This window comes from Odocoileus virginianus, chromosome 21 (genome assembly GCF_023699985.2).
Source record: "Odocoileus virginianus isolate 20LAN1187 ecotype Illinois chromosome 21, Ovbor_1.2, whole genome shotgun sequence".
NCBI classification, from domain to species: Eukaryota; Metazoa; Chordata; class Mammalia; order Artiodactyla; family Cervidae; genus Odocoileus; species Odocoileus virginianus.
In genome coordinates this window covers 47,106,752-47,133,760 of record NC_069694.1, presented here as the reverse complement: position 1 = coordinate 47,133,760, position 27,009 = coordinate 47,106,752, and the positions used below count along the sequence as shown (strand labels likewise).

The 27,009-nt window shown below is 40.9% G+C and overlaps 2 protein-coding genes across 6 annotated transcripts in view; both read right to left on the bottom strand.

The window, feature by feature from the left end:
• Positions 1 to 20,409, bottom strand: part of MCUB (mitochondrial calcium uniporter dominant negative subunit beta) — a 104,647-nt gene extending 84,238 nt beyond the window's left edge. The window contains exon 1 of one of the 2 annotated variants that reach the window (XM_070452268.1): positions 20,332 to 20,409. In XM_070452268.1, the coding sequence (XP_070308369.1) occupies positions 20,332 to 20,361 (30 nt within the window). In that variant the 5' untranslated portion in view covers positions 20,362 to 20,409. Of the gene's footprint in view, positions 1 to 9,705; positions 10,487 to 20,331 lie in introns of those variants that run through there. The other variant, XM_020887912.2, reaches the window with a different exon arrangement.
• Positions 20,410 to 23,610: 3,201 nt separating this feature from the next.
• Positions 23,611 to 27,009, bottom strand: part of SEC24B (SEC24 homolog B, COPII coat complex component) — a 77,352-nt gene continuing 73,953 nt past the window's right edge. For all 4 annotated transcript variants that reach the window (XM_020887907.2, XM_020887908.2, XM_020887910.2 and 1 more), the window contains 2 exons: positions 24,749 to 24,852; positions 23,611 to 24,508 (listed from right to left, as the gene is read on the bottom strand). In XM_020887907.2, the coding sequence (XP_020743566.2) occupies positions 24,394 to 24,508; positions 24,749 to 24,852 (219 nt within the window). In that variant the 3' untranslated portion in view covers positions 23,611 to 24,393. The remainder of the gene's footprint in view (positions 24,509 to 24,748; positions 24,853 to 27,009) is intronic.

Here is a 27,009-nt window from a genome sequence, read left to right as displayed (position 1 = left end):
AGGATGTGAACCAGAAATTACACATTTATGCCATGTGGGCTATCCAGAATTTAGTCATGTGCTAGCTGCAAAGAAGGCTGAAGAATATAGCATCTCGGAATGGTCCAATACACTACAGTCAGAGTACCAAGACTAGTGATGCCAGAGAAACAGACTAGGAAATAGGAGGATTTCACCTGTTTTTTCCAACATCATCCATCCCAAATCTAATTTTTTAGTGCAGTGTTCCCCAAATTGTGTCCTATAGACCACTCTTCTGGGAGAAGCTATTAGGAATGCTGTGGAGTGACAGAAGTCTGTGATCAACCTCCCTCCCACTCTCAGATCGTTCTGCTACCCGACAGCAAAGGTGTGCAGCGAAGGAACACATCTAACTTGGCAGGGCTGAGCCCAGAATTCTTCAGACTTAAAAGAACAGGCAATCTGTTTTTTCGGTATCATCTATTAACACCCTGGGAATCAATGTCCAACTACAGGGTATCAGTCTGTGATACAGAGTTTAATTTAATAAACATAATTTCTACAAGGTTTTAACATGGCACCTAAAACTCTAATCCAAGTCAAATCAAGAACCATACTTCACAGAGAAAGCTTCCTGCCACCTGATCAGAGGGCCTACTAGACCTCCAGTTCCACTGTGCTTATACCCTTAATTCCTACTCTAGATGTGTCTGCTAGTCTCTTCCTCACCCTTTGCTCTCAGAGCTTAATTGAAATCTCACCTCTTTTCATCTCCAATTTCTAATGCTGTTTCTTCTCTGAATTCTTGCAGTATTTACTGTCTCTGATATTTGATTCTCATGAGCCAAATGGTGAATAAACATGGATCTCTTTCATGTATAGGTACGTTGTCTTGCATGTAATTTTTAAGGATCTTTTCTGCAAGCTTTCAGACATAGCATGAACCATCACAACTCCCATTTTATAATGGATTTTAAGAGGATTATCACTCTAAATTATTGACCTTTTAATGATTAAGGTTTTAGTGCCGATGTGCTCAGCCGTGGCTGTACTCTTTGTGACCCCACGGACTGTAGTCCTCCAGCTTCCTCTGTCCGTGGAAAATTTTCCAGGCAAGAATACTTGAGTGGACGGCTATTTTCTTCTCCAAAATTTTTAGTACCAACACTAATACTTTTGGGCAATCACAAAACAGCACGTCACGAAACAAAAACCAATATGATCTAATGTGCTAGGAATTCCATTTATGAACATTCTCATGAGAGAAAAGCACTGCCTTCCCCACATGTAAGGAATCACCCAAAATCACCACCACACTTACCGAACAGCCAAGAAAACACACGCCAGGCTGTCCTGACAAAATTTATGTTTCATTAAATCATGTTGACTTAAGTCCTTTAAAAAGCCTAACGTGAAAGCATATCTGAAACAAAACAATGAACCAAAATCTACTTGAATACCACAGCTTTAATATAAATATGATATATGAAGATTATTTTGATTAACCTTAAAACAACCTTCAACATTCAAGGCTCAAATCACAAGAGGTAGGTAAGAACACTTTAGGTGTCTCCCTGGCTGGAGTCAGTGGGGAAGAGGATATTGAGAAGGTCAGGTCTGAAGAGAATGCACCATGAAGGTAACCTATATAATATTTAGTTCTTTATCATTCAGCCCTTCATTCCTCTACCCAATAAGCATTTATTATGTACCTACTGTGACAGGGCAGAAGCCAGAGATAAGGAGAAACAGTTCTGATCACAAAGGGCTGAGAGAATCCACATGGGAAAATCATATGAACCCAACTAATGCTAATACAGGTTAGAGTGAAGCCTTTTCATACTGTTCATGGTGTTCTCAAGGCAAGAACACTGAAGTGGTTTGCCATTCCCTTCTCCAGTACTGCAGGTACCGTGGGAGTGAAAAGGAAGTGTAATTAATTCTGCTGGCAGAGACCTACAGAGACTGCATAAACACTGGGGCAGGGTGGGTGGGTACTGGAACTCAGCCGTGGAGGATGAGACTTCAAAAGGTGAAAGGGAGAGTGATCGGGGGCAACATTGCCAGTGGAACATCATAAAGGCCACCAGGGACAAGCCCCAAGAAGAGGTATGAGTCGCTGTGGCTGATGTGGGCCTCGCAGAGCATGCAGTAGAAAGTGGGCCTGGAGGGATGAAAACACATGATTTCTGGGTCAACTGTAGCCTATGTACAAAGCTTGCTTACCTTGGTTTCACTAACAACAAACCCACAAAACCACATTTGCAAGGTCAAAATAAACCATACATTCTCCTGAAAAAATGAAAACTGCTACATGGTACATTCTCTGAAACATTCCCAAAGCAGAGTTACAGAAATGAACTTATAGACTATAAAACGTCACAACAAATATCCTCTAGCAAGGGCTTAGACAGCCAGCATTATGCTGTTCTGTTTGCACACATTTTCTAAAACAAAATTTCAGGTTTATGGTCACATTACTGTCAGTCTCTCTAATAAAAATGCACACTTGTATTTCAGCTACATTACTGGCTGAAAAAGCAGTTTTTCATCAACAGCTTTTAAAAATCCCCTCTTCAAATATCCCATTCATCCACTAGTGTTCAAGCTGGATTTCAAAAAGGCAGAGGAATCCAAGATCAAATTGCCAACATCTGCTGGATCATCAAAAAAGCAAGAGAGTTCCAGAAAAACATCTACTTCTGCTTTATTGACTATGCCAAAGCCCTTGACTGTGTGGATCACAACAAACTGTGGAAAATTCTTAAATGGATGAGAATACCAGACCACCTTACTTGCCTCCTGAGAAATCTGTATGCAGGTCAGGGAGCAACAGTTAGAATTGGACATGGAACAACATACTGGTTCCAAATTGGGAAAGGAGTATGTCAAGGCTGTATATTGTCACCCTGCTTGTTTAACTTATTTGCAGACTACATCATGAGAAATGCTGGGCTGGATGAAGCACAAGCTGGAATCAAGACTGCTGGGAAAAATATCAATAACCTTAGATATGCAGATGACTGCAGATTTTCTGCAGATTCCCTTATGGCAGAAAGTGAAGAAGAACTAAAGAGCCTCTTGAGGAGAGTGAAAAAGTTGGCTTAAAGCTCAACACTCAGAAAACTAAGATCATGGCATCTGGTCCCATCACTTCATGGCAAACAGATGGGGAAACAATGGAAACACTGGCTGTCTTTATTTTTGGGGGCTCCAAAATCACTGCAGATGGTGACTGCAGCCATGAAATTAAAAGATGCTTGCTCCTTGGAAGAAAAGTTATGACCAACCTAGACGGCATATTAAAAAGCAGACACATTACCTTGCCAACAAAGGTCCATCTAGTCAAAGCTATGGTTTTTCCAGTAGTCATGTATGAATGTGAGAGTTGGATTATAAAGAAAGCTGAGCACTGAAGAACTGATGCTTTTGAACTGTGGTTTTGGAGAAGACTCTTGAGAGTCCCTTGGACTGCAAGGAGATCCAACCAGTCCATCCTAAAAAAATCAGTCCTGAATATTCACTGGACGGATTGATACTGAAGCTGAAACAGCAATACTTTGGCCACCATTGGAAACGACTCTGATGCTAGGAAAGATTAAAGGCAGGAGGAGAAGGGAATGACAGAGGATGAGATGGTTGGCTGGCATCACCGACTCAATGGACATGAAACTGAGTAAACCTCAGGAGCTGGTGATGGACAGGGAGGCCTGGAGTGCTGCGGTCCACGGGGTCGCAGAGTCGGACATGACTAAGCAACTGAACTGAGCTACTAGTGAAACTCATACCAAAACAAAATACTTGACACAAACAGACAGCCACACATGAACACACACATATACACACACACACACACACAAGTAAACACACAGTCAGAAAAGTAACAAGAGTTTGTCAAGAAAATTTATAACTTCTTCTTTCCTCCAATCAGGCTCAGTGCATTTATTTTTACTGTCATATACGTAAGAGCTTTAAGATAAGTGAATTCATCCTTCAGTCTCAGAAATGTAATTTAAGCAGCACATTCAGTATAAAAACACTCCTACAACAACAAAATAATTGAGAGTTCCCAGTGGAGTTAAATATACTAGGATTACCACCTGTGTCCAAAGCAGTTTTATAAACCAAAACATCCTACTCAATCAGGTAATAAGAACCTTGGGTAGAAGCCAGACGCACGGTGTGACCCTTGTCAATCTTGAAGACTTTTTCCGCCCCTAAGTTTGCCACAATAAAACTGTGCATCTGTCAGTTTCTCGATAAGAGGTTCAGTGTTTCACGGCACTTCCTGATTCTGTGCACAGGCTGCAGCAATTTCAACTCTTGCTCCATTTCTTGCCTCTCTTTTCAATGTTCCTTATTTCTGCCCTCAAATCTATTCAGAGAAGTCTTTTCAATGGACTCTGTTGACAGTGCAAGTTTCACACATCACTTCTCATCAGCATCGTGCTGATGAATCCTAGATCAAGCTCTGATTGTCCCCCAAAAAGCTGCTGAACAAATGCCTGGACTGCATGTTTTCTGGTCCTGTAAACTAAGGTAAAAATGATATAAAACCAAATAGCATCATTTATGAGTTAAATAGGAAACTCAGCATAAAGAGTTGACCCAAACTTTATTTTGTATCCAGGTGAGGCTAGTGGAGGTAAGAAGGAGCTAGGAAGATTTAGGACAGGTAGTATGGAGCAAAAAGGTGAGACGAAAGTCAACAACCTCAGTACCATTGCCTTTAAGAGACAATCACACTTGTCAATTACATTTCAAAACAAAAAAGAGCACCATGGCATCAAAAGTCGATTCTTAAGGTATCTTAATACAATACAATCAGTATGTGTGGTGAACTTTCTATGGGTGAAGCACCCAGGACACTGCACAGCAGACTGATTTGCCACGCTTCTGTCATAAACTGTGCTGTGCCTAGTTGCTCAGTTGTGTCTGACTCTTTGCGACCCTTTGGACTGTAGCCCACCAGGCTTCTCTGTCCATGGGATTTCCCAGGCAAGAATACTGGAGTGGATTGCCATTTTCTCCCCCAGGGGAATCTTCCCATCCTAGGGGTTGAACCTGTGGGATCAAATCCAGGGATTGTCTATGTCTCCTGCAAGCAGGTGGATTCTTCATCCGCTGAGCTGTGGGGGAAGCCTTTGAACATATTTGTTCAAACACCAAAGAGCTGATTTTTTAAACTTAATAAAGTCTTCTTTATGTACCACTTTCCCCATTAAAAGATAATTACAGAAAAATGGGTGAAGATATGAATGGAGGGAAAAATGAAGGCAGAGATGATGAAACCTCTCTGAGTATAGTAAATGAGTATGGTAAATAAATACAAGGCATGTCATAAGATCTTTCACATTTGTTAGAAGGTGGGTTGAAAATCTGACTCAAGGCTTTCTGGCAGCCAGAGCATAGAGTGAACACCCCGGCTGTATACTCCACTGTCTGCATAATAAACCCAAATCAGCTCGGGGGAAACTCAATTCTAAGACTAAAACTAGACAGTAGTATCTTCCATAGGTCCTTGTAAAAGGCACCTCTTAACTGACCACCACGTTTTATAGTACTGTTTCTTAAAAGGTATGCCAGTGAAGAAAGTTCAGTAAAACATTTGGGTGGTGGATCCCACACCATGCAGTCTAAACACATAGCTCAGAAAAAAGAGCTGACATTTGTTTTAAAAACCAGGAAAATTAATACTGTGGTAAGCTAAACGGGATCAAAAATCAGATACTTCTCAGATACAGCTAAGATGATGCTATTTTATTATTAATATCTATTGGTTTATAGCCTGTAGGTGAGGCCAAGATGTCTATTATATAATGGTTTTAGGGTTCTAAAGCTAGATTCTCTTGAAAAACAACATTTCACAGATTAAATCATTAGCAATGACAGAATTAAATATTAGAACATGACAAATCATAATTCCTAATACAACTATGCCATGTTCACCCCATGTCAAATAAATTCCAGTTTCTTTTTAAAGGGGAAAACAGTTATTAAAATCATTAGTTAAAACTGCCACTTTACTGACTGCCTAAGATCATAAAAGAGGATTTTCAACCACTAAGACATTCTGACACTGACAATATTTTATTCAACAGTGTATTTACAACCCGTGGTAAAAATAATAAAATGGCAATTTTAGAGATGAAAAAGGCTTTTTAGACCAGTTAAACAAATCTTGTTTTGAAAAGGGAGTAAAACAGGCTCAAGTAGGCTGAATGACTTGGCTAAGTTCAGGAGCTAAGTGGTAGCAGGGCCGGGTTGACCATCAAACATTCCATTTGCCTAACACCAACGAAATTAGCTGCTCATTTTTATTCTATGAAGTAAATACATTTCATTTACACAGCTACTGATCAACCAATATTTAGCCTCTGGTTTTTTACTGCAGTTTCATAGGTGCCACATTCAACAAATATTGAATATTTATCTGTCAAGCTACAAAATTATTTTCCAACTGAGATCTTGCTGTAAAACAGAACCCTGTTAACTTGAAATAAACAGTAAAATAAAAATAAAATAATAAAACCCAGCCCTAATACCTAAGCGCTGGGAAAGTGGTAATGTTTAACATTTAATAGACAAAATGGTCTAGAATTACTCTGAGACCAAAGCATCCATGTCTTCTCTACAGTATAAGTACAATCATAGGGAGACAGCTCTGAAATCAGGATTATAGACTACAACTTGCTAATTACAAACACATGACAGAGAATCACAGGAAAGTATCAAACAAGAATGACACGTTTATTAAAGATGAAAACAACTTCTAAACTGATATTTGGTGGTGGCATTAAAGGCTTCCCTGGTGCCTCAGATGGTAAAGAATCTGCCTGCAATACAGCAGACCAGGGTTTGATCCCTGGATCGGGAAGATTCCCTGGAGAAGGGAATGGCTACCCACTCCAGTATTCTTGCCTGGAGAATTCCATGGACAGAGGAGCCTAGCGGGCTACAGTCCATGGGGTCTACAAAGAGTTGGACACAACTGAGTTGAAACATGTTTATGCTCTGTTTCTAGGGGTTAGGGGGGAAAAGAAAAGCACAGGCAATACTTAACTTCTCTGCAAAGTACACTTGAATTTTTAAAAATTTTAAACATAGCTTATGTAGAGACCCACATACAGTGCCAGTGGCTTGAAATCACCTCAGGGAGTCTCTTCAGCTAAGTAACAGAAGACCCAAATTAAGGAAGGCACAATAAGGCTGGAGCTTTCTGTTTAGTGATTAACTCATTAAGCATCATGATCACTCGAAGCTGTGTCCTTGAAAACAGAAAAGCCAGCAGGAGCTGTGGACTCCCCCACCAACCACTCAGCCACAGCACAGGAGACAAGCAGAGATGTGGGACCCCCCTCCCACTTCCCCCCACCCCCGAAAATGACTGTGGACGCTAGGCCATGCCGTAGCCAAAGGCAACACCACGTGCTCTGGTTCTCTTATGCCTCAGACTAAATGTGTCCTTTTAAAAGCAATTCAGTTATACTAAACGTACCCATGTTGACAAACTTTCTTTCTACCCCCAAAATACTGGCAATTACTTACCTACCATGTGAAACGTATAAACTGTCTATTTTTCAAAATCACCAAATGCTCCTGTAAGGCACATTCATACTTTCAGAAAAGGCCAGATATAATTGGGAATGCTTACTTGAGATACTGTTAATGACAAGTCCTTGCAAGCTAGGATTTTATGAGCTGTCAGGTCATATACATTACTTTTTTTTCCCTGCTACTTTCAGAGGCTCTAGGGATTTGAATGTTTACAGCAAAATATAAAGAGAAATAATACTTGTCTTTAGTCACAGCACTTTTCATATCAAATGAGGCAATCACAAAACAGTGAGATCTTAGAATGAAAGATGTCCTTCACAATCAGTTAATTTGATTTACAGAAAACAGTTTAGCAGCCTTAACTAAAACTCTGAGGCAGTCAGGATATTTGTCAGCTTCTTTATGGTACAATTTCAAACAGCATATAAAGAAGCACATTCAAACGTGTCTTATTCTTTGGGGGTCTTCAATTAGATAAGTAAAACGATGGAAGTATTTCCCTTTCTAAAGTTCAGCAAATTGACTTAACAGCACAGTGAAGACTTAAAAATCTGCAAATTAGTAACAGTCAAACATAAGGCTTCTTCAGATGATTACATAGAGGCAACGTGATAACCAGAGTTCTCCTGTAATTAAGCCAAGTAAGCCCCACAGTAACATTTTCGACCTCTTTAAAAGAGCACCCAATTCCCGCTGGGGCATTCAATGGCACTCCCTGGATAGCATCAGGTGGGAAACATGGAGAAAAGAGCTTAGAGTTGACAATCTGAGAAAGAGCAGCCAGTCTGAGGACCCATAAACATTCTATTCAAAATGTTAAATAGATTTAACAGAAAACTGACTCAGTCATTTACATTTAAATGGTATATAGAGAAGGAGGGGCGGTCCTTGTATTGGGTTGTTTACTGTTTGGTATATTTTGCCTGTAAAGTACAACATTTATACTAAGACACAAATTTCACAAAATAAAAAAAAAAGCCTCTCTCCAATTAAGTCTACCATTTCACGTCTTAAGAAGTTTCCCAACCCCCCCCCTCAAAAAAAGAAGTTTGCCCCTTTCCTAGTTATAAGGAACAAAATGTCCTTCCTCATTCTCTTTCAAACTTTCAGGGAAGGCATTTTAAAATGCATTTAAAGATTTTTTTCCATCATTCCAAGCCCTGAGAGACTTGGAGAGGAAAAGAAAAAAGGAAAAAATGAACAGGAAGTGAAAGTGACAAGAAAATGGTAACGGCATCACTCGCCGCTTTTCTTTTACTGAGCACAACTCAAGGAAAAAAAACACATCTTTTTCTCGTTAGCAATATGAAACTGATTTATGAGGTGGGGAGGCGGTGTTAGGAAGGAACTCAAACTCAAACCACGCGCTCCCCAACCGCACACACCTGGAAGGCTCGATTTAAAAAGTCTGTCTTTCCTCATCAGGCTCTGAGTTAGGGCACCTGACCTGCTGTCCGGCTGCGCCGCAACCCCAGTTACTATCTGCACTGTCCCCCCGTCTTCCTCGCCTCTTTGAGGGCACATCCACTCCCCCTCCTCCTCCTCCGAGCGACGGTTCCACACAGACCACATACAAGCGTGTCAGGCCATTTGTTACTCACCAGCACACACTCATGATTCACCCGTCTCTCGAGTCTCGGAACAAAACGCGAGTTTTTCTTCCCTCTTCGAAAGGGAGGTGCTGGCGGTTTCCAGGACGGGCATTTGGCTTTCCCACCACAGCGCTCACTCGGGGCAGCACTCCAGCCGCCCTACCGTTTCCTTAGCCCCCTTCGGCACCGATGATCGGGCCGCCAGCAGAACGGCTCTGAAAACTTACTTCAGACAGCGGTCTGGACGCGGACACACTGCCTCCCGGGGGATTTGTGCCGCCCCCACGCCCCGGGCCGCAGCCTCACGGCCCCTGCACCCCAACTTCACCGAGGTGATGCGCCGGCGCACGTCCCCGCCGCCCCGGCTTTCCCTTCCCCGGGCTCCGGGGGTGACTCCGATTGCGGACACCCGGTCCGCGTCCGAGGCCGGGCGACCACTTGCCGGGGGGGGCGGGGGGGGGTCCTCCCGCGCGAGGAGCCGGGCGGACGGTCCAGCAAAACGCAGGGCATGTCCCTCCGCTGGGCTTTCGCGCCCGCCGAAGTTGCCCCACGCAAAGTTTTCCGGTCGCCTCCCTCGCCCCGGGCTCGGGCTTACCTGGGGCATCGGTGGCCGCGGAGGCGCCCGGCCTTGGGTTCCGGGGGTCGGCAGCAGCCGCGCGCGCCAGGGCCAGGGGCCCCTCCGGAGCATCATCCCGCCGGGCGCGGCGCTCCCGCTCCAGTCAACCGGCCGTCGTCGGCGCCTCGCCGCGGGGTGCCGGCGTTCTCCGTGGGCGCAGCCTCGCCGGGCCCCCGCCTCCTGGCGCCGCTCAGCGCGGGGAGGGCGGACTGGAGGGTGTGTCCGTCTCCCCTCGGCTCGTCTTCGCGCGCACCCCGGCGCGGGGCTGTTTTCTCTCCTCCGACCAAAATTTGAACAGCGGGTGAGCGCGGGAGGGCGGGGTGGAAATAAAACGCCAGGCAGCCGCCCTCCGCATCTCGGGTTTCTAGCAGCAGCGCGGATGCTGGGCCGGCCTCCTTGCCGCGGAAGCCCTTTCTGGAATGGAGGCGGCCGGCCCCCGTGTACCTTGCCGGCTGATTTCAAAACTCGCGAGTAAATCTGGGTCCTCGGTGCCCTAGGGGCCGTCTGCTCCACTCCAGCCCGCGGGGCGGGGAGGCATGGGGCGAGCGGAGAAGAGCCACGGCCATCCGGGGAGAGGCGGGGGCTCTCTGGAAGTTTCTTTCCCTCCTGGACTGAGCAGAGAGGAGGGAGAGAGCAGGTCCACCGAGCCGCCACCTCTCAGTTGGCTTAAGGTTGTGGTCGTCCCAGGCCCCAGAGGTTTGCGGTTCACTAAGATGGTGACCCACCCAGAGCTCTTTGGGACAGTCTTTCCCACAGCCGAAGTGGCTTCTTCTTTGAAGCACGGGTTTAACTGAAGGAGGTGAAAGTTCTTAGTCTCCCCGGTGATTGGGAGATCTCAGTGTTTGACTTGGAGACATTTTGTTTGTAAAAACCACAAACCATCTAAAAGAAGCCTAGCCCAACTTTCACATAGCTTCCTTACCACGGAGTTGCTAGACAAACACGGGATGCCCAGTTAAATATGATTCTCAGATAAACAACATAATTTTTTTTAGTATAGTGAAATTCACTCAGTGGTGTCCAACTCTTTGGGACCCCATGGACTATACAGTCCATGGAATCCTCCAGGCCAGTATACTGGAGTGGGTAGCCTTTCCCTTCTCCAGGGGCTCTTCCCAATCCAAGGATCGAACCCAAGTCTTCCGGCATTGCAGGCGGATTCTTTAACTACTGAGCCACAGGGAAGCCCAGGAATACTGGAGTGGGTAGTCTATCCCTTCTCCAGCATATATTCCCGACCCAGGAATCAAATCCGGGTTTCCTGCATTGCAGGGGGATTCTTTACCAATTGAGCTGTCAGGGAAGCCCTTTTTTAGTATAAGTATGGCCCAAATATTGTGTGGGTCACACATTCTTTTCTTCTAGAATATTTCGGACATACTTATACTAAATTATTTATTACTTATCTGTAATTCGGATTTAACTGGGCATGCCCCATTTTTATTTGCTAAATCTTCAAGAGGCTTGAGTTAATGAATTAGTTCGCAAACAATGCAACAAGTGGCAAATCTCACCTGATGACTATATCCTTTCTTTATTGAAAAAAAAAAATGTAAGTTTCTATGATAGCAAAAACTGCATCACTGCTTAAGGCTTATTTAAATGTGTTAATGAGCATCTGCGTTTCAAAATACCATTGCTCTTCACTGAAAGTGACACATTAAACAATAAGTCCGAATGGGAAGTAGTTTACTTTACCTGAGTCCTAGAAGGAAATTTACTAGTATTTGCTAGTACTCCCATTGAGAGATTTAGTTTGCCTACTGTGAATAATGTTGCAATAAACGAGCAAGTGCAGATATGTTTTTGAGATACTTATTTCATTTCTTTTGGATATTTATCTAGTAATGGGATTGCTGGATTTGTGGTAATTCTATTTTCATTTTTTGAAGAAACTCGTACTGATTTCCATAATGGCTGTGCCAATTTACATTCCCACCAGCAGTGTACAAGGGTTCCCTTTTCTCCAGTAGCCTAGATATAGAAACAATTCAATGGGTCCAAGGCATGACCGGACAAAGAAAATTATATATAGATGACATATATATATATATTCATAATGGGATATTAGTCACCAATAAAATAGAAGGAAATCCTGCCATATGGACAGTATAGATAAATGGAGAGAACATTATGCTAAATGAAATGTCAGAGAAAGACAAATGCTATATGATCTCAGTAATATATGGAACCTAAAAAAGTTAAATCCACAGAACCAGAGTAGAACAGTAGTTTCCAGGGACTGGAAGATGGGGAAAATGGGGAGATGTTGATAAAAAATTACTTTCAGTTATAATATGAATAAGTTCTGATGATCTAACGTACAGTGCGGTGACTATAGTTAGTAGTACTTGAAATTTGCTAAGAGTAGTTCTTAACTGGACTAACCACACCAAAAAAAAAGTAACTTTATGAGGTGATGAATATGTTAATCAATTTGATTGTGGTTATTATTCACAATGTATACAGATATCAAACCATCACTTTGTTCAAGTTAAAATATACACACTTTTTATTTGTCAGTTAATTATACCTCAGTAGAGCTGGGGATGGGGAGGAACAAAAAAAGGAGAATTTTATTTGGAGGGAAATGGAGAAGAGGAGAAAATGTTCATTTTGAGCACAGACTCTGCTGCTATATCACTGTAATACTCTTTTTTTCTACAGGTTTTTTGGGGCCATATCCCTTCAGTTGCCTTTTTATGGGACAACAATTTTGTAATATTTTCTCTGGAGAAAATAGAAAAGATAATTGTCTTCTCTCTAGCACATTAATTTCTTTTTACATATCATTAATAGTTTAGAAAAGTCTTTAAGCATTACAATTCGCTATTGGCAATGTCACGAACATTCTTATTATTGTTCATAAATTTGGAAAAGTTTCAATGAAGTGTTTTTCATACCTGAGCTATAACAGGTGGAAGTATAGTTCACAGACTAGCTTCTGAGTCCATTGATTCTAAGCATCATTTCTTTTTTACTAGCCACATAACAATGGTCATTTGGCACTGCAGGGAACATTCATAATTCAATGCAATCTCTTATCCTGCACTTTTGTCACAACAGTAGGGGATAGTATTCTTGGAAGTCATTCCTACAAGGGTATAGCTAATGATATTTAATAGTATTTGGAAATGATGATGAGCCACACAATTATCCCACTAAACCCAAACTAAATGTATTTCCAACTCAGGTTTTGTTGAATTTTGAAAATGGCCATGGCCACTCAGCCACCTGACTCAAGGGAACATATGACAGAAGGGTGATTGGATAGGAAAGTGACAGTGGTCTTAACTGATTCCAGTTAAAATATTTTACAAATATTAAGAAACATATCACCAAGCGAATGCATCACTAGGGCTTGCCCCCCACGGGGGGACTTGGGAAGGGCTTATGCAAGTGAGGACCCCTGAAGTTTAAGCTAAATCAAGTTTGCTGACACCTAAGTCCTCAAAAGGGGGGTCCCCTGGTGGCTCAGTGGTAAAGAAATCCACCTGCAATTCAGGAGACACAAGAGAGGTGGGTTTAATCCCTGGGTTGAGAAGATCCCTTGGAGAGGGCAATGGCTACCCACTCCAGTGTTCTTGCCTGGAGAATCCCATGGACAGAGGAGCCTGGCGGGCTGCAGTCCATGGGGTCGCAGAGAGTTGGACACAACTGAGCGACTAGCTTTTAAGTCCTCAAAACATGCTATTACTCCAAACCACCCCATAGCACTTAGCACCTGCGTAGTTTGTAGAACTTGTCACACTATTTAGTTATGCTCATATCTGGCTCTCCAGCTAGATTACAAATGCAGGGGCAGGTGCTGCATCAGAGTGCCTTGCACAAGACCTGCTTTAAATTAGACACTCAATCAGCCAGGAACAGATGAAACTGCTAAAGGGCAGGAAGATAAATTGCAATAACTTAAGACAGACGCCATGGAGGAAAGGTTTGGGTGCTATGGATAACAATATTCAGAGAAGGAAGTGCCCTGCAAGTGCTGGAGGGTGAGGACCAGAGACCGCAGAACTAACGATGGGTAAGACAGGTACAGGAAGGACCTTTAAAGCCACCAAGGTGATTCTATTTATCTAAGATGTCCGGAAAGGGAAAATTCATGGAGATGAAAAGTAGATTAGTAGTTCCCTGGAGCTGAAGGTATAATTAGGAGTGAGGCAAATAAATGAGCATGAGGAATATTTTTGGGGTGCTGAAAGTGACCTAAGTTGGATTGTGGTTATTGTGTAAGTCTTTAAATTTGCTAATAATCATCTGTACACTTTTGAGTGAAATTTGTGATATGTAAATGATAGCAATAAAGCTGTTTAAGGTGTTTTTTTTTTTTTTTTTTTTTCCTGAAAAGGGCAAACTAAGATTCAGATGCGAAGAGGTTGTAAAGTGTCAGTAATGTTAATGAACTAGCTGTGAGTAATTATTCAGTATCACCAAGATTCCTGCACATGGTGAATTGTGTTGTGCCCACGACCCACTGTGAGGATAGGGCAGCCTTGGAGCCTATCTATCTGCAGTGTCCAGAGCTCTCACTTTGCTGGCTCCCCAAGTTACTAGTTACTGTGTGGCCAGTAAAAAGAAGCAACATGCGAAATGAATGCCCAGACACCAGCCTGTGGAATATTCTTCGAATATTACAGCTCACATATGAAAAACACTTTAAGAATTGACATGACATTATCAGTGCTGAGTTATAAAGTTCAGAGACAGTTTTCTAAACTAAAATGATGTAAGACAAAACAGCATGCTAGAGAAGTTGATCTTTTCTATTCTCTCTATAGAAAATATTACAAAATTATTGCTGTAGGAAAAGGCAATTATAGGAAACATAGACAAAAAACTGTCATGGGAAAAAAGGGTATTAACAGTGATGTGAGTGGCAACTAATTTTTAAAAATTTATTGTGGTGGGGGTTGTGCTTTTAAAAAGTTTGTTATATATCACTGATTTTCTCACTCTTAAGTATTCATTTAGGTCATACCTGAATGGTGTAGTGGTTATCCCTACTTCTTCAGTTTAAGTCAGAATTTGGCAATAAGGAGTTCATGATCTGAGCCACAGTCAGCTCCCGGTCTTGTTTTTGCTGACTGTATAGAGCTTCCCCATCTTTGGCTGCAAAGAATATAATCTGACTTCGGTGTTGACCATCTGGTGATGTCCATGTGTAGAGTCTTCTCTTGTGTTGTTGGAAGAGGGTGTTTGCTACGACCAGTGTGTTCTCTTGGCAAAACTCTATTAGCCTTTGCCCTGCTTCATTCCATACTCCAAGGCCAAATTTGCCTGTTACTGCAGGTGTTTCTTGACTTCCTATTTTTGCATTCCAGTCCCCTATAATGAAAAGGATGTCTTTTTTGGGTGCTAAGTCTGAAAGGTCTTATAGGTCTTCATAGAACCGTTCAACTTCAGGTTCTTCAGTGTTACTGGTTGGGGCATAGGCTTGGATTACTGTGATATTGAATAGTTTGCCTTGGAAACAAACAGAGATCATTCTGTCATTTTGGAAACTGCATCCAAGTACTGCATTTTGGACTCTTTTGTTGACCATGATGGCTACTCCATTTCTTCGAAGGGATTCCTGCCCACAGTAGTAGATATAATGGTCATCTGAGCTAAATTCACCCATTCCAGTCCATCTCAGTTTGCTGATTCCTAGAATGTTGATGTTCACTCTTGACATCTCCTGTTTGACCACTTCCAATTTGCCTTGATTCATGGATCTAACATTCCAGGTTCCTAAGCAATATTGCTCTTTATAGCATCGGACCTTGCTTCTATCACCAGTCACATCCACAACTGGGTGTTGTTTTTGCTTTGGCTTCATCCCGTCATTCTTTCTGGAGTTATTTCTCCACTTATCTCCAGTAGCATATTGGGCACCTACTGACCTGGGGAGTTCCTCTTTCAGTATCCTATCATTTTGCCTTCTCATACTGTTCATGGGGTTCTCAAGGCAAGAATACTGAAGTGGTTTGCCATTCCCTTCTCCAGTGGACCACATTCTGTCAGACCTCTCCACCATGACCCGACCGTCTTGGGTGGCCCCACATGGCATGGCTTAGTTTCATTGAGTTAGACAAGCTGTGGTCCTGTGATCAGATTGGCTAGTTTTCTGTGATAATGGTTTTAGTGTGTCTGCCGTCTGATGCCCTCTCGCAACACCTACCGTCTTACTTGGGCTTCCCTTACCTTGGATGAGGGGTATCTCCTCACGGCCGCCCCTCCTGACCTTGAATGTGGAGTAGCTCCTCTCGGCCCTCCTGCACCCGCACAACTGCCGCCCCTTGGACGTGGGGTAGCTCCCCTAGGCTGCCGCCCCAACCCCTTATGATTACACAGTGGAAGTGAGGAATAGATTTAAGGGACTAGATCTGATAGACAGAGTGCCTGATGAACGATGGATGGAGGTTTGTGACATTGTTACAGGAGACAGGGATTAAGACCATCCCCATGGAAAAGAAATGCAAAAAAACAAAATGGCTGTCTGAGGAGGCCTTACAAATAGCTGTGAAAAGAAGAGAAGTGAAAAGCAAAGGAGAAAAGGAAAGATATTCCCATCTGAATGAAGAGTTCCAAAGAATAGCAAGGAGAGTTAAAAAAGCCTTCCTCAGTGATCAATGCAAAGAAATAGAGGAAAACAACAGAATGGGAAAGACTAGAGATCTCTTCAAGAAAATTAGAGATACCAAGGGAACATTTCATGCAAAGACGGGCACAATAAAGGACAGAATGGTATGGACCTAACAGAAGCAGAAGACATTAAGAAGAGGCAGCAAGAATACACAGAAGAACTGTACAAAAAAGATCTTCATGACCCAGATAATCATGATGGTGTGATCACTCACCTAGAGCCAGACATCCTGGAATGTGAAGTCAAGTGGGCCTTAGAAAGCATCACTATGGACAAAGCTAGTGGAGGTGATGGAATTCTAGTTGAGCTATTTCAAATCCTGAAAGATGATACTGTGAAAGTGCTGCACTCAATATGCCAGCAAATTTGGAAAACTCAGCAGTGGCCACAGGACTGGAAAAGGCCAGTTTTCATTCCAATCCCAAAGAAAGGCAATGCCAAAGAATGCTTGAACTACCACACAATTGCACTCATCTAACACACTAGTAAAATAATGCTCAAAATTCTCCAAGCCAGGCTTCAGCAATACGTGAACCGTGAACTCCCAGATGTTCAAGCTGGTTTTAGAAAAGGCAGAGCAACCAGAGATCAAATTGCCAACATCTGCTGGATCATCGAAAAAGCAAGAGAGTTCCAGAAAAACATATATTTCTGCTTTATTGACTATGCCAAAGCCTTTGACTGTGTGGATCACAATAAACTGTGGAAAATTCTGAAAGAGATGGGAATACCAGACCACCTTACCTGCATCTTGAGAAACCTATATGCAGGTCAGGAAACAACGGTTAGAATTGGACATGGAACAACAGACTGGTTCCAAATAAGAAAAGGAGTACGTCAAGGCTGTATATTGTCATCCTGCTTATTTAACTTATATGCAGAGTACATCATGAGAAACGCTGGGCTGGAAGAACCACAAGCTGGAATCAAGATTGCCAGGAGAAATATCAATAACCTCAGATATGCAGATGACACCACCCTTATGGCAGAGAGTGAAGAGGAACTAAAAAGCCTCTTGATGAAAGTGAAAGAGGAGAGTGAAAAAGTTGGCTTAAAGCTCAACATTCAGAAAACTAAGATCATGGCATCTGGTCCCACCACTTCATGGCAAATAGATGGGGAAACAGTGGAAACAGTGTCAGACTTTATTTTTCTGGGCTCCAAAATCACTGCAGATGGTGATTACAGCCATGAAATTAAAAGACGCTTACTCCTTGGAAGGAAAGTTATGACCAATCTGGATAGCATATTAAAAAGTAGAGACATTACTTTGCCAACAAAGGTCTGTCTAGTCAAGGCTGTGGTTTTTCCAGTAGTCATGTATGGATGTGAGAGTTGGATGGTGAAGAAAGCTGAGTGCCTAAGAATTGATGCTTTTGAACTGTGGTGTTGGAGAAGACTCTTGAGAGTCCCTTGGACTGCAAGGAGATCCAACCAGTCCATCCTAAAGGAGATCAGTCCTGGGTGTTCATTGGAAGGACTGATGCTGAAGCTGAAACTCCAATACTTTGGCCACTTCATGTGAAGAGTTGACTCATTGGAAAAGACCCTAATGCTGGAAAGGATTAGGGGCAGGAGGAGAAGGGGTGACAGAGGATGAGATGGCTGGACGGCATCACAGACTCAATGGACATGAGTTTGGGTGACCTCCGGGAGTTGGTGATCGACAGGGAGGCCTGGCGTGCTGCAACTCATGGGGTCGCAAAGAGCTGGACATGACTGAGTGACTGAACTGAACTGAACTAAACTAAGTATTTACCATGCCAACTTTGCATTCCTAATTTTTTAGTATTTTTCTTAAAGAAGTTCTCCCAAATTATATAACCTCAGGCTCCACAAAACTTGGATCTGCCTCTGTGGGTCAGGCATAAGTATTCTGTTACCTTGTTTAGTCATTATAAAAACCTTATGGGATTCGTGTTATTAGATACCCATTACAGGCGAAGAAACTAGCTAATAGGTTAAGCAACTTATTTAAAGTCATAGAGTCAGAATTCAGGCTTCCCTTGTGGCTCAGCTGGTAAAGAATCCGCCTGCAATGCAGAAGACCTGGATTTGATCCCTGGTTTGGGAAGATCCCCTGGAGAAGGGCATGGCAACCCACTCCCGTATGCTTGCCTGGAGAATCCCCATGGGCAGAGAAGCCTGGCGGGCTACAGTCCATAGGGTCGCCAAGAGTCGGACATGACTGAGTGACTAAGAATTCAAGTCTAGAACTGTGTAACTATGACACCATGTTTTCCACTCCAAGACCCCAAGATAACCTTGATCTTACATAGCCTGTCTTCTGACATCACTTAACCACCGACCTTCTCATAGCTGTAGCTGGGATCAGTGTGTGAGGTGAATCAATTGCAGAGTCAAATCCTTTCTTTATTTAACATTTTGCTATTCTGTTTGTGGACTTTTCCCATTAATTTTGATTTTTAAAAATATTACATTAAAATGTTGTCTCAATGGCTGTATTTTGTGATGTATTTGGTGCCCTAGACAAGTGCTTCAGTTGCCTCATCCTACTTTTAGCCTGGTGTCACACGCTGAATGAAGATGTGAACATCCACTTTATGCTTTAACTTCTAATGAAGGCAGTACCCAAATTTCATCCACTGACTTTCATACAATCTGTCTTTGCAGATATTATTCACTTACGTCCTCAAACTGCCATTTGAAAACTCAGTTCTTCACAGATAAGTTGACCAATAATAATACTGGATTATCTATTGATGGGACTGCTTGCCAGCCACTGGCAAAGGAGTTAGCTTTGGTCAAGGTGGAAGGAAAGTTTATTTCCACAGAAAGTTTTGTATTTATGTCACCTGGTTTTGTAAAATCCTCTGAACGGAGCAACTTCACCACATCCTCTGCAGATGCTAGCAGCACCGGCTTGCAGCGCGGACTGGCAGACTGTCAGATCCTTGAGACTAGATCCCCTCCCCTTGGAGGCCTCCACACTGCGTGAATTCTAGTAGTGACCTGAGAAGAAAATTCCTCTTCCCTATTCTGCCTGCAGGCCCAAGGCTTTGGCTTTCATTTTTAACAGTTAGCATCACAAAGAACTTTGTGCCCAATAAGAATACATATTATTTTCAAACTCATATGGAAGATTCACAACGTAATGATCATAATTGAGGCCTCAGAGGAAATCTCAAAAAAAATTTTTTTTAACTTGCAAACATATAAGCTCTGTTTATGAAATTAGAAATTAATGAAAAGATAAAGCATCATTACCACTGGAATTTGAATAACAAAGTTATAAATATTCATAGATTAAGTGAAAATAAGTAGAAGTTGAGAGCTATTTTTAAACTATACAGCAATGAAAACCTTCATTATTCAGGAAAATGTATAGTCTTAAATGCATTAGAAAACAGGAAAGTCTGAAAGTAAGCTCACAACCTAAGAAGCTATAAAAACAGCAGCAAAAATAAACCTATAGGATGTAGTGGGAAGAAAATGATAAAGGTAAAATCAGAAAATGAATCAAACTTCCTGTTTGTTCTAAAGCAACCTCTCTCAGAAATAGTCAGTCAATAAAACCAAAAGTTGTTTCTTTTTTTAAAGGCACCAAGTCTGACAAACCTGAAGCAAGAATGATTAAGACAAAGAAGGAATACATAAACACAACAGAAAGGATATAAAAACTAGCCCCAAATAATTGCTTGTATCAATCAAGTTAAAACTAAAAACTAAACTTGGCTCAACAAAGAGAACCTGAAGAGATCAACGGTCATAGATGGTAACAGTGATTAATAATATACCTGGAAAAACGCCCCAAGCCCAGAAATTACTGAGCAAGTTCAACCAAAAGTTCCAGAATAAGTAATACCTATCTTACATACCTAGACTTTAGCTAACTTCTTTACAAATGATTCCAAAACCTCAAAACAGATGGGAAGCTAATCCAATTCATTTAACAAAACTAGCATAATGCTGATATCAAAACTGAACTGAGTTGGCTAATAAGCTAAAACATTACATACCTGAAAAGCAGAAACAGCCATAACAGCCATGAGCACCTCTGAGCGGCGATGACACCGTCATAAAAGCTGGCCCGTCACTGACTGCAGGGCAGTTTCTGCCAACTGTCTGCCAGGCCATTGACCCACAAGCTGGAAACTCTCACACCCACTAACTCCCCTATCCTTGGATTCTGCATTCTGCTTGCCTTCCCTACTGCCAGAAGCTGCTCCAAGGATCTAGCCTTGAAAATAGAAATGTGGTCTTGAGGATACATGACGATGGACACCCAAGACAAGCCGTGTAATTCCTTTGTTTATGAAACCTGCCACCCACCCGTCTGGAGCGGCCACCTCTTTCTTTGGCCTCTCCTTGTCCTCTGCACATGTGGGGGCATGTTCCAGATTTTACCCAAGAAGCTTCTGAGGAGGTTGCAACCCAGAATCTGTATATGTGCACTTTGGGGAGTTTTTGCAAAATTACAAACTTGCCCAGGAACCAGGTTTCTTAGGAGAACAGAAGTAAAGTGTCGATTAATCTCTAATAAAAACTGATTTTCACTTGACTACAAATTTAGCAATCTTCAGCAAACTCATTTGGTGGGTTGTTGGTAAGCAATGCTTTTTGGCCCCAAAATTGAAATGAAAATCTACAAAACTGTGCCTTGTTAACTAATGGGAACTAAAGTTAGGGCTTTCATTTTTGGCTCAGCCCAAGATGCATGAGAAGGCAATGGGTTAAGAGCCTCTGTGTCCCCTAATCACGGCTCACTTCTCTGCCTCTCGGAGGTATCCTAAGAAGGCAGAGGAGGAGGATGCCCAGTTTTCTGGTTGACACAGATCCCATCTCTGAATTTAGAGATAAGAAATGAGTGATTCATGAAGTATCATTTTTATTTTTCAGGAGATCTTTGTTTCATGTGCCAAAGATTAAGTGCTTTATTTTTGTTTTAAACTGTCTTCAGTAATTAAGAGATTCCACCTAAATAATATCTGCAGTGTTGCTTTCAATCTCATTAATTTTCATCTTTTTTGGCCTTTAAAAGTATTTTCAGTGTCTTCAAGTTACTTTGAACAAAGAAATCATGGTTTTCTTAACACTTTGCTATTAATGATATATGCATTTCATAGCCTCCCAGGTTGACTATAACAGATTCATATCTATAAACAGCTGTCAAATAGTTTTTAGCACACAAAAATACATTAATGTATAAACGAACAATAGAATTCTTTTTCCATCAATGCACTCGATTTGTGCTAGGATATATTCCTTAAGGGTAGTGCGTCAACTATAAATCAAATTGTATGTTCCTATTAAACAATGACTCTAATAGCAGATTAGCAGATTTTCACATTACCTGGGATACCCCTAAACTGTTCACTTTAATGACAGTTTCAGTTAGTTGAAAAGGGGTTCAGAGAACTCCTGGTGAGCATGCCTCTTTCTCTCATCACTCCCCACCTCAGAAAACAAAGGGCCAGAGACTTGTCCCATAGGATACAGTGAGGATGATAGATAATCTATCTACAGCCCATTAAGATCAACCTCCTCACACTGTTCCCACTGATGTCAATCTCCATTCTCTAACTGAAGGTAGGCTGCCTTTAGAGAACAAGGCTTTTCAATGTGGCTCTTGTTGATCTCAAACCCCAAGTAAGCATCTCTCCACACATTTGTAGACATCTAGATTAAACTTCCCCAAATCTCAATTTCAAGCATCCCATATCCTGACTGCCACTTCCTGTCTTTCCAGTTCATTCCCTCTGGTCTCCACACTCTGACAGCTCTCTGACCTCAACAGGACCTTCAGACTACTAAGCCCTTCTCTATCGCTCGGTGTGCATCCCTTCCACTGGAATGACAGAGTAGCTTCCTTGTATGCATACACAGTTCCCCTGCTCTTCTGCTCTAATTTAAATCCAATTTTCCACCAGGCAGGAAATCCGGCTAGAAGGAAGAGGCATGCTAACTGGTTTACGTTCATGCTGCCTGACAACGCTACTTCAAGCCACTGGTCAGTCCATCTCTTACTCTTCCTAGGCGACTATTTCTTGGGATTCTAACACCCTTTACCCTTTCTCAACTGGTAACTCTAAGTGCTTCTATTATTTAATAGGGAAAACCAGAGTGACCAAAAGCTAACTTTCACATTTACTTAAAGATTCACCCCCTGGATGCCTCTCCTTCCAGACAGCCACATGGCTCTCTTCAATGGTCACCTTTTCAGAAGGGCCTTCCCTAGTTACTGTCAAAACCAGCATTCTTGATACTTTTTTCTGCCTTATTTTTCTTGCATTTCCCACACCTGACATACAAACATGCTGTCTTTTCCCCAGTCCTCCACACACTCACTCAGGAGTGTAAGCACTATGAAATCGGGGTTTTCTGTGTTTTGAGATAGACCAATATCTAGCAAGTATTAAGTGCTAATAAATACCTATTAAATGAGGAACAAACTATCCAAAGACAAAAATATTTAGAAACATGATACTTCGCATTATACAATTACAGTATATAGCTGCCCTGGGAACACTGCAGCTCCTCCTAATTCAGTAAGATTCCCTCCTGCTGCAGGCCGCAGGGCGCAGGGACACATACAGTGCTGGGGTGGGCTGGGCTGGGAGTAGGTGGCGGGTGGGTAGAACATTTGACTTCTACTATCAGCTCTGTCACTAATTAGTAATGTCATTTAGGGTGAGTCATTTAACCTCTCATTTCCAGCAGGGAATGTAAGAGACTACTTTTATTTTTATCCAAAGAAAAGAGATCCAACAAGTGCAAAACCACTCATCACACACATCAAGAACCTTTTCCCTTCCAAAGTTCATCAGTAGGACTTTTATAGTGTTTATAATAAAATTTTATTCTACAACCTAATGGATCATTAACAGTTTTTATAGTAAATAAATGTTAATAAACGAGATTTTTAAAAATCAGAATCAGATTACTCTCAAAGTTCCAGATGGTAATCTTAAAAGTCAATTAATTAGGATAGTCACATGTTATAAAAATTTTGCTATGAATGTGCAAGAAAAAAAAAAAAGCCTAATTTAACCAAGAAAGACAAATTAAGCTTATGATTAGTCAACAGTCATATATATTTTGAAAGTAGGGTTTGTTTTCCAAATACAAACAGAATAAGTACTTGGTAATGTTCACAAATTAATGAAAACATATTCACATATATTACTGGTTGAAATACAGTATCACTGCATTTCCTTGAGCAGTAAATCCAATACATCCTAGATGTAAGAATACCACCAATTCTCCCCAACCATAAACACACGAAATACCAAGCCATATTGTCAAGCAAAATATTTTTAATTAGTAGGCTGATCATAAATAAATCCACATAAAAGATTTAACAGAATTACAAAGAGTTTTGTGTTTCTTTTGTGGACTCAATTCATAATATGCATTAGTCAACCTCATTCTCTAACTGCGACAAAAAGAGTTGTCATCCAACAATGCAACACAATTTTAGCAATTCATATTCTTTAGTTACATTTTTACATTTTCTTTACAAATGTAACATTTATGTACATTATATATATATATTTTTTCTATAGTTCATGTACTGAAACTCTATTGTTTTTACAGGGAAAATATTGAATTCATTTAATGAATATGAATCATTCCTTGTTAAAAAGTAATTCATATAAACAAAAAACATGGTACGACTGCCTTTTGGCATCTCCTGTCAGAGTTCAAGTCCAGAAGTGTTATATTAATTATAAGAAAAAGGAATCTATCTAACTTTTCATTGGCATATCCTCCCACATAGCTACAGAAGTTTGCCAGCTTGCAATGAACAGAGAACTGTACTGCGGCACTCTGGAAATGTGTGGAAACCAATTCAACATATACTTGGTGAAACAGCGTCATCAGCATCAAACTCAGAGTGAAGAAAATCTGTGAAGTTCCTTCTTCCTCTTTACCTTTTGCCAAAGCCTCAGACGAGGTGCTACGCTATGCACTGCCTCTTGTAACAAGTGCCTTCATTTCAAATTTCTTGTGCTTCTCTGACAGATTAATGCTTTACCTAGGTTATAGATCTCTTTCTTCTTATTCAATTTTATTTCACTTCACTTACAAATCTGCTGCTGAACATGAAGCAAAAATTCATAGTAAGAGAAGGCAGCTTCTGTCCGGTCTTCAATCAAATGTTGAAAAAATTCTGTTTTGGCAGGACTCTCATCTCTGAAAAAGAAAAAGGGATATTTATCTAAAAATGCATATTATTAAAAAGAATACTTATACATTAAAAAAAATACATGGGGACTTTTACAAAAAAGGATAGGGGATGTTAATCAAGTAACAGCCTTCTACCACTACAATGTATTTTGATATTATTACTTAAAATTTGATTTGAAGACAAACAATTTCACATGGATTGGACAGGATAAGACAATTTCATAATTAAGTTACAGAAGTACTTACTTTACCACGTGAAGAACTGGGCTTAATGGTCTGCTGTCTCTAAGCCAAGTTATAAAGGATCTGGCTCTCTCTGATGAAAGTGTGTCTAGCTCTGGAAGATGTGTCTGGTAAAAAATGCAATTAGGAAGTCATTTTCTTTCTCATAGACTTAGGCAGTATTAGAACTCAATCATAATCACGACTACCACCAAACGCCAGCACTCGATTTCAGCCCCAACAGCAGCAACCAAACACAAGAACTTTATTACACTGTTGATAAATCTGTTTTTCTGACTAATAAGACATATTTAATGATAAGTATGCCACTGATATTTTACCTGAATATTATAGTTTTTCCAGAAAAGTCAATAAAACATACACAATTAGTATGTTACTCATACTGTGTTATACTTTTTGTTTCTTCCAAAGGAAATATTCAAGTTGGGGGCCTATAATTAAGCTTCAGTTTCACTTATAAACAATGATACAGTATTCTCATAACAGACATTCTTACAGAATTTTATGTTTCCTTTGTCCTTAATATTTAAGGGCAAGAAATTTTAAAAGAACAGTGTGACTGTTTTAAAAACCATACGCAAGACTGTTTTTTAAAAGCCCTAAAGAGTCTACTCTTTTACATGTGTGTGTGTGTGCATCTGAGGGCTTCCCTGGCAGCTCAGACGGTAAGGAAGCCACCTGCAATGCAGAAACAGGGTATTCTTCCATGTGTACAATGAGTTTTTTCCAAAGTACACAGTATACAAAAATTTAAACAGAAAAGTTTGGGTTAATTATATTTAAATTTATATCAATATTTTAAAAGTACAAGAAAAACATATTTTTATGTACATTCTTTCATATATTTTCTAAATATATATAATATAGTCACTATTATATATAGAAACACATTTTTTGAAAATACAAATGGATATTATACACATTGTTTTCTTTTTCAGATTGTATTCTTTTTAATAGATTCGTAGATTTTCCTTGGGCTTCCCTGGCGGCTCAGTGATAAAGAATCCACCAGCAATGTAAGAGCCACAGGAGATGTGGGTTCAGTCCCTGGGTCGGGAAGATCCCCCTGGAGAAGGGCACGGCAATGCACTCCTGTATTCTTGCCTGGATAATCCCATGGACAGAGGAGCTTGGGCTACAGTCCAAAGGTCGCAAAGAGCTGGACATGACTTAAGTGACTTAGCATATAAGCACGATATCCTCTTAAGTATATGTGTACATATGAATACTTCTATGAGTATATCTATAGGATACATTCTTAGGAGTAAATAATTTACTATGTCATACGCTGTGCGTTTTTAATTTCAACAGGTATTGTCAAATGGTTCTCCTAAAGACTATGTAAATGTATACAGTCCAATCAATAGGCCTGCTGACCTATTCCCTCTGCATTATTGCCTATTATCAAATTGAAAAATTTTTTACCAGGGGGCAAAATCTGATAAATGAAAGAAATACTATACTGTTATTAATAGTTTATTTTCTTTTCCTAATTATAAATGAAGCTGAACATTGATTCATATGGCCACTACTATATCTTCCACCTATGAATTACCTGTTCAAATCATTTTCTCATTTTTCTTCTTTGCTGAGTCTTAGAAATAAACTCTGGATTAATGTGGCAAATTTTAAAAAATAAATAGTGAATGTGGTTAAGAATTACATTGACTTATATTAATTTTAGGAGAAAGGACATATTTACAATATCCAAGAATAAGGTAGGCCTTTTCCATTAAGTAGCATAGAGAACTGCTTTCAGAATCATATTTCTTTGGTATCAACATACATACAGTACAGGCTTACTGAAAAAATTATGTTTATTATCAGCAAAATAATTTAGAGTAGTTGTTGGAAAATAGTCTGGAGTTGCTCAAAAAGTTTACCGTATGACCCAGCAATTCTACTCCAGTTACAGATCCAAGAGAACCTGAAAACGTGTTCACACAAACATTTGTACACAAATTGTTGACAGAAACACTTCACAATAGCACCAGAGTAGAGATAACCTAAATGTCCAAGAAGAGATGACTGGATACACAAAATGTGATCTATTCATACAATGGACTGTTATTTAGTCATAAAAAAGGATGAATTACTGATACACATTAAAACATGGATGTTGAAATCATGGTGAGAAGTCGTCAAACTCAAAAAGGCCTTGCATTGTGTGATTCCATATATATGAATTGTCTAGAAAAGGCAAATCCACAAAGATATAAAGTAGGTTAGTGGTTGCCCAGGGAAAACAGGAAGAATTGGGAGAT